Here is an 8,939-nt window from a genome sequence, read left to right as displayed (position 1 = left end):
GTGGCATAAATAATGAAGAGCATAAGCACATTAGAAGAGCTTGATTAATTAAAAACACATGCTTTTTAATGAATAAAGTATAAAATCAAGAAGATTCAGCTAATGATTTTTCTAAGCATTGTTTAATCTGCAACTGCACACAAAAGGAAGGACCTGTGTGTGGGAAACAAAAAACCTCACCATCTATCTTTCAATGAAATATTAGGTTAAAAAAATCCAAAGGAGCCCAACTGGACTATCACCGAGATCAAAAGCCGACCAGCAACCGTATATAGAACTGGTGACCAACAAGAGATGATACCTTTGGAATACAGAACACAGTGTCATTCTTCCCTGTACAAAGGATGAAACAGATCAGAAGTATTAGCTAAAAATTCTTTGGGCTATATGAAGTGAAACAGCTTGGTACCGCTTTAAAAAAAGATAGAACCACCCGGACAAAGCTACCACTACATTTCACTTCTGAAGCAAATATGAGTAAGTATGAGCAAATTCAGTTTTCTTTCATTTGCAAGAAAATGAGATGCATAGGAGATAATAGGAGATAAATTTTATCCAACTCATTACTTTTAATACATTGCAACATTATAAATGGAAGCATCATCTCACTCTAAAATGTATTTTACTCAGGGAGAAACATAACATAATTTGAAAATTAGGTTAGAGACTGAAAGCTGTGTAAAAAGGCTAATGTAAATATTATATTTTACAATAATTCATTCCACAGCTATCATTTTTATAACTTTTTGATACTACGCTCAAAGGAGGAAATTATTTGCATTTGTGACAAGTAAAATTTAAAAACCTCAGGGCAAGGTTCTAAAATATCATTATCAACAGAGCATCTACAAGAGGCTGCATAGCCCTGGTTGTTAATGCATGACTATTTCACTTCCTTTATCTTGGAATGCTCTAAACTGTGCAACCAGTCACAGTCTAATGCAATTAATCCTATTCTGTGCGCCAACAGCCACACAAGGTACAAAACGCATGTATACATTAACTGATGATTATACATAACCCATCCAGGCTAGGTGTATGGCAATATTTTATGAATTCATAAGACCCAGTGTTAGTCAACTTGTAGCAGAACCCAAGGAGAAAAGGGCTTCAGCTTTGAGTATAAAAATAATCTCAGATTGGGAGCAGTCAGATGAGACAGATTAACTTTATGAGTTATTTTGCTCAAAGGTGGGGGTAGAAGAAGCAGCCTGTGTCTTAGTCATGGCCACTATGAAAATTCAAAAACTGAGGTAATGAATGCCTAAGTAAAAATGCAAGGAAGGTTCAGGCAGCTAGGCATTACTGACTAACTTCAACTGGAGTTGAATGATGTGACAAAAATATTCATATTCTTCCTACTTAGGGAGTATTTTTATTTTGTGCAGCTGTTTTCACGTGTACAGAGAAGTATGTTGGAGGTATAATTTTGATACAAGTGACTAATAAGAGAATTTGCCAGATAATTCAAATTGTTTACACACACAAACAGAATACTTTTATTTGATGCTTTAAAATCTGTTCCTTTTACAAGTCCAAATTTGGGGTGGGGGTGGGGAAGCAAAACTGAATAGCTAGCTTTAAAATGCATAGCCAAGGTTTGTATGGGGGAGAAAACTATATTTCTCATTAGGGATGAAGAACAAGAATGTGTAAAAGATACACCCCAAGCAGGTAAACACTAAGAGGAAGATCATCAGACGATGCCAAAACGCTCTGCTCTTTTTCTCTTCTTTGCCTGCAAATAGGAATTAAAAGAAAGATTAAAAAAAATCAGGACCTAGGGGAATGGCAACTCTCAGCATGTTTTGGCACAAAGGAAGGTAGAAAGTCTACAAGGACTGTCACAGTGTTAGTTTAAGAAAGCATTTTTCATATCAGATTTCACAAGGGGCACTCCAATTGCAACAGGGCCTCCAACCAGAGTCAGAAATTAAGTTGTAAAAGCGTAAGATACAGTGGCCTGGTGGTTGCTTCATCTTGCTGGGATATACAAGAGAGCTGTGCTTAGAACAATGACTACTTTACAGGCCTGGAAAGCCTTCCAGGCAATGGCGAGGTGGGAAATGTAAAAGGCCAAAGGGTTAACACTCTTCTATTCATGGGGAAGGCGAGAGGAACACAGTCAAATGCATTAAATATACTCATGCGTCTCTGAGATATGCCTCTAAGTCAATTCACTAGGGGCATATAAATCTTAATTTTTACCAGGATAAATAGCCTGGGGGGTAGCAGAAGTCCTAATCAAGAATCTCCAGGGGAAAGGTGCCGTTTAGCATACACAATACTAGAAAAAGACCTTTTTGTTTCAGGCACACTCTCCAAGTGACCTAACGGAAAAGCATGGAATCCCTCAGACCAGAACCCAGCCACCCCCTTCACTCAAACTGAACAGGGGGATCATTCTACAGCTGCTACTTCATTTTGTGGAGCAATGCTTGCACAGCATCTGGCAAAAACAAAAAGCAGCAAACCATATCTGAACCCCATACAGGATGCCAAAGAAAATAAACTTCCTGTATATAATACTCAGGATTCATCCAAGCAGGAGGGTTCAGAGACCCAAATATTGCTTCCCTTTCACAGGCAAAATCAGCCCACAGTAAGAAGACCCCTTGTGATGGGGACTATGGCTTAATACCAATCACAATAACCATGAATATGGATTTACAGAAACAAAAGAACTACCATGCTAGAGTAGAAGGATCTAATTAAAATTATACAAATAGTTCAAGGAGGAGGAATCTGAAAATCTATAAGATAACAGATCCCTGCTGAAAGGAATTTACAAAATGTGATACAAGAGAAGCATTAGAAAAATTCTAAACAATGATCAGGAAAATATTTAACAGGAAATAATTGTAGATCTCAGTTTTAACCTTTTGTGACATTTTCAAGGGGTTGCATGGGGTCAAGAGGAAACTTACAGCACAGTGCAAAAAAGGTAGGAAACTGTAGTTGAATGTTATAGATTTTACAAGGTCAAACCACTCATTTATTTATTCTCTCCTTCACTCTTGCCATTAATTTCTGTAGATAGTTTTTAGTAGCACTGGAAAAGGCAGGCAGATAATGTTCCATACACCCAGCATGACATTTGTTTCACATACACCCCAAATTAAAAATCACCATGCAAGCTCTGCAAAGGATACAAAGGTGGGTTTGGATCTGCTGACCCAGATTCAAATTCCAGCTCAACTATGTAGCTGTGTGGTCTTAGACAACTCATGGGGTTTGTTATGAGGATAACATGAGCTACTATGAGTTTAGAATTTACCTTTAGCTCAACAAGACTGTGATGGAAAAAACTAGTGATATAGATTAAAATGTATCAACCAAAGAAAGCATAGTAATGGCCTGATACACTATCTTTAAAGAGGAAAAGAAGCTAATTTTTGAGGTCATCCATTGATGAAGTATCTAAAGTACTAAATGATCACCTAGGAGAGTTTAGTGGGACCATGGGGTTGGGGGCAGAGAAAGGATAAAAGACACACAGTGCCATCTTGTGGAGTGCTTTCCATTATTTCAATTAATCACAGAAAGCGTTCTCAACTGCTACCCATACCATTATAAAAACAGAACATGTCCCATATCATTTTTGTTTTGATAGGTTACCTCTGTGTCTTCTGTGGTTCCTGTCCCAGAAGAACTTGTTACAATACCAAACCTCTCCTTTCTCTTTTTGAGCTTCTCATCATCTTCAGTCTATACAAAAAGAAGAGGAAAATATTTATTTGGCTTTGTAGGCCAAGATAATAATTTTAGTTTTTGACACCTTCTGCTGTTGCTGCCCCAAGTCTCATAGAACAATTTGCTGGAAGAGGTCATAGCTGGTATTCAGAACTGGCTGTTATTCAGTAAAGAGAGCTGAAACAATTATCTGGATGGACACTATGTACACCCATGACAGCTGAACAAGCTAGGCCCTCCAGCTTTATTCCATTGACTTTTCCTCTTCCTTCCTCTTTCATGCTGCTCATCACCTCACTTCTACTGTTGTGGCAGTACCTTGTATGTCAATGCTGGGCATTAAAACTGGAGCTGGCATCAAGAGCAGCCTCAAATGATTGTTTCCACCAAGAAGGAACACTGGGTAACACTTGGATGGCTGTGTATGTGCATTCTCTTTCTGAGTTTCTCTTCTCTAATCTTTAAAAGAATGAGCAGCCCTTTAATATCAGAAAAGGGAAAAGGGTACAGGAAGCAGTTGATATCACTGAGTTGTATTTTTCTCTGCTAGAAACAGAACCACCACCATGTTTCCTGCTTTAAAAGATCACCTCAATCACTGAAACTTTAAATCAAGATGATGTAAGTACTGATTAAACAACTAAGAAAATAAGAATTATTGATGTTCGATACAGTATTTCTCTGTATCTCTAGAACTGAGAATTCAACCTCTTTTCCTACACTGCCTTCAGAATGAAGCATAGAATCTGCTTTGCTGTGTAACAAGGTAATTTAATACCTGTTTTAAACTTTAGGAACGGTAAAATGTTAGCACAACACAACATACAATTTAAGGCTGGTTTTATAGTAGTACACAGTCATCACTGAGGGAGCTCCCTAAAATATGTTTTGGGATATTTTGTCAGTGTGAATAATGTGAAGTCTGATCAAGAGATCCTGATCCCAACTTTAACTACCACTGTACAAGATCTGAGAACTAACATTTTTCAGTGGAGGGAAGTAATAATAAAGACTAGCTGCATAAATGCATCTTTGCCACTAGTTCTTTCATTCCATTCTTAAAAGGCCATCTTTTTAATTTAATCCATCTGCTCCAGTCTAATAGAAGCATTTTCATTAAGTTGGCCTGTATGGCACTTAACGTATCTTCATAAATTCTGTTTCAATTATTTTCCAGTCTGAGTGAGCAAATAGATGTTGGCTGATGCAGGTGCTTTGGATTTCTTCTGTTGATTTCCCCATAAGACTGAGGCATTTTACTCTCAGCCTTTAACCATGCTGGTGGCCTTGGTCTACAGTAATAATTAAGGCCATCATTATCCTTTAAGAGCCTCTACCTCATCCATTAGCCATGGAAGTTGTGTTGTGCTATTTTCAGTTCCAAAAGATTGTTTGTTTATTACATTTATATCCTGCCTTTTTTCCTCCTTAAGGAACCCAAGGTGGCGTACATAGTCCTCCTCCTCCATTTTATCCTCACAACAACAACCCTATGAGGTGGGTTGGGCTGAGAGTCTGTGACTGGCCCAGTCACCCAGTGACCTTCCATGACCGAGTGGGGACTAGAACCCAGATCTCCCAGCTCCCAGTCCAACACTCTAGCCACTACACCACACTGGCTCTCACGAGCCAGTGCAAATTACCTTGCTCTGCTCCTATAATTTGCCTTACCTGCTCATGCAATACATTTATAACCTTCCCTATTTCATGTATTTGGTAATCGAGCAGTACTGGCCATGAGAGGCACTGAAGTAATAATAGCCTTTCACAATCACCTTGTTGTGGATGCAAGAGTCAATCAGATGATGGAAATGAGCAATGAAACAAATCAAAACCTTTAACTGTATTTGCTAGTCTTGATTAACTCCTACTTGAATGCTCATCTTCCCACGTCCATTAAGCACTCTGATAAAATGTGGTCTGAACCTTACCATCAACAAGGTCATATTATAAATGATTAAATGGTAAGAATGAAGAACTAGGATGGCACTTTTCCTGTGACTATATAAAGTCCCCTTTCCTCATTTCATCTGTACAAATAATGTCTAATGATGACTGTTCAGACATGATTAATTGATATTAACTAGTCAAGCAGTGACAACTACCTCTACTTTTAAAAACAAATGCAAAACAAAGTATCAATCAATTTACAAAGCAAGCCCAATTACATCACTGGTGCAGCAGATACCTTTTGCCACAGAAGCTGTGCTTGACACCTCCACAGCAAGTGGCAGGTCTACCTTCATTATGTCAATCCCTTACATAAATGACACCATAGCAACCAAACTCAGCTTTATTAATTATGACATTTTCATCTGTTGTGGCAACAGGAATAATTGAAAGATTAATTTAAAATGCAGCAGTTTCTCAGGGGCTTCTGATAACAGCAGCAGTTCTTATCCTAAAAGGATGCAGATACCCTTTCGGTGCATTTGTAACACTCTGCAATAGTTACTGCTTAACTGTATGGGTTTGCCATTTCTTTGGCCACAGGATACTTTTCATATTGGATTTTCTGCTCCAAAACACCTATTAAGCTTTTTGCTCTTGACAAATGAAGGCCATTATAAAGATGATATTACAATTAGTTTATATTAAAGGTTATTACATGACCTTTACAGATATGGCATTGGAGTACTGTTGGGCCTACAGTAGTGTGGCTGGCCAATTATATCAACAGCTGGAATGGCAAAAAGGACAAACTAGTGCATTATATTTTGGAGCTTGGTTTGTGTGGTTCTCTGGACTCAAAACTTAGTGTCCAACATTACGTGAGTGGTCTTGTGCTCCAACCCTCCAGAAAAGATTTGGAGGGTGCATGAGGGGGCAACATGGGGAGGGGAAATCTGTTCTGCCTGCAGTTTCCATTCTGCTGTCTGACAGCCAGAACTGGATACAACCCTAAGTCTGCCTGATGACTTTTAAATACAAATGTTCACTAGTCTTGGAACCTAAACAGTCAAGTTGATGCTGATGAATTCAGATAGCCAATATTTGGTACAACTATCACAATGGAGATTGCTAACCCTAACTACTCTAAAAAGAGAGAATGTGCATTCTGAGCTCAGTTCTGCCTTGCTGGATGCTATATACAGAAACAAAGGCTCTGGAAATGTAGGATAGTTGGAATCAGGGAGATCTGCAATGTTACATTGCTATTACGCACCTTTACAAAAAAGGGGGGGGTTGTTAAGTCAACAGCTTGATTCTAAGGCCAGATTTGTTTACCAAAGACAGATATAATACCAACCTGCTTTTTAGAACAGCTATTGTGAGGCTTAAATACCTAAAATGTAGTATGAGCTGAGGAGACTGAAGAACAACATACATGTTTCCTTGTTATTCTTGTTACGTCCTATACAAATGCTGCTTCAGCAGTTTTTTTAAACATTTTTTTCTCCTTGTATGTAGTAACTAATCAAGTAAACAAAAGTTTACTTGATACTTTACAAATCTCACACAAATAAAATCTAGATCAAAATATGCTAAGAATAAATAGTGCTAAGCAAAAACAAAACACCATGAACAGCAAGAAAAGCCACAGCTAGCACTTAATAGAATTCCTGGTGCATTAATGTTTGAATAGCAACATGGATATCCTTTTTGCTATGGGTACAATAACTAGCGAAGTGATATATACAATGGTTTCTACAGTGGTTTCTTATCTATATACCTCAAGATGATGTATGCATAGCCATTTAAAGGTTACATGCTACCTCTGCAACAACACAGCATTCTGTTTTATCCAATACATTCCTATCTTCCAGCTAAGATAGTTGGAAGACTTGCATAAGATAGTGATAACTCCTACTAAAAACTGCAACATGTAATTTACTCATATTCCAATGCAGATGGTTCAGTTAACCATTAAAAATCACATACTTTAAATTGTAGATAATAACAAGTCTGTATCTTTATGGCCTAAAGGAATTTTGAGGGAAAAATTAGCCAAACAGCAACTTTAAATGGATGAATGGATGTCGTGGGGCATGTAAGAGACTGCAGTGAGCTGAGGTTTTTATTTATTTTTTCAGTAACCCCCTATAATCATCCCACCCCCACTCACCGCCTGAAGGGAAAGTGTGTAACAATCCCACTAAATCAACACTGTTCTAATGATCTCACTCACTTGACCCCCTAGCACACCAGTGTCAGATGCAAACACGCTTACAATAAACTTCACTCCATCTTTAGCTCCTCACTGACAGGTTTTGATTCATGGGGTGCTGAAACCCATCTGAGGAAAATTACCTCTATCAAAACACTGCTATCTCGGCATCTATCAAGCTGTCCAAGAGCCCTGGGGCATGCTTGAATATGCACATGGGCATTTGTGTATGTGAACTGGGGATGGAAGCTGACCTTTCCTGTGAAGTGACAGATAAATTTCTCGAAGGTTGTGATTTCCAGGTTTTCTTCTTTTACTGCTTGTGCAGAAAAGCTCTGGAGAAGGATCCTAGTCAATAACAATTCTCACTTAAATTATATCCACCAAGGATCTACTACAAAAACAGTAAACTACAAACATCATCCATCTGATTATATCAAAAATATCCTGTCCAATTTCATAAGGCCACAGTTATTGTTCCAATAGAAAATAAAACTATTCAATTTACCTGTGGAATTAATTACATGTAAATTTCCAGGACTTCTATGTATAGATTCTGTCAATTTGTCAATTTCCACTATATCAAAGCATTTAATCAGCCACTCATAAGTTGAAGGTGATACCGCATTCTTCCAATACCTAGCCCATACTATTTTGGCTGCAATTAATAGGTTCATATCAGCACTGCATATAAGTAATATCTATCCAGATCAGCTGCCTTAAATTGCAGGTTTTGGTAGAAAGGTGAGGTATAAATCAAACAAATAAATAATATTAATTAATACCAATAGAAGAGATAAACCCAAGTTGGTATCCATAATCTGAGAAATAATACTCAAACTTTGTCGCCAATAGTTCTGGGCAAACTGAAAATCCCACATGTGACAGAGATCTGCATATGATGCCTCGCATTTTCAACCATTAAACCTATTCACCGTGTATATTAGCTTCCATCTTGCTGGAGCTAAATAACACTGGAAGAGCAGTTTACACAGCTGTCTTGGGAGGAAGGGGACAATATAAATAAGTATAAATAATATTTATTTCTCCAATTTATAGGCTGTTTTTATATGTCAGATAATGTTTAGCCATTTATCTTCAGTTAACCATTCCCAGGTCTCTTTACTACAAAAGCTTA

General features: G+C 37.8%; 1 protein-coding gene across 2 annotated transcripts in view; it reads right to left on the bottom strand.

Moving 5' to 3' along the window:
* Nucleotides 1-1,525: 1,525 nt before the first annotated feature.
* SARNP (SAP domain containing ribonucleoprotein) overlaps nucleotides 1,526-8,939 on the bottom strand; it is a 97,300-nt gene continuing 89,886 nt past the window's right edge. For both annotated transcript variants that reach the window (XM_084837343.1, XM_084837344.1), the window contains 2 exons: nucleotides 3,619-3,708; nucleotides 1,526-1,738 (listed from right to left, as the gene is read on the bottom strand). In XM_084837343.1, coding sequence (XP_084693469.1) covers nucleotides 1,697-1,738; nucleotides 3,619-3,708 — 132 coding nt within the window. In that variant the 3' untranslated portion in view covers nucleotides 1,526-1,696. The remainder of the gene's footprint in view (nucleotides 1,739-3,618; nucleotides 3,709-8,939) is intronic.

Source organism: Heloderma suspectum, chromosome 2 (assembly GCF_057233095.1).
Source record: "Heloderma suspectum isolate Gila_16-S chromosome 2, 16-S_ref, whole genome shotgun sequence".
Classification (NCBI taxonomy): Eukaryota; Metazoa; Chordata; class Lepidosauria; order Squamata; family Helodermatidae; genus Heloderma; species Heloderma suspectum.
This window is presented reverse-complemented; position numbering and strand designations above follow the sequence as displayed.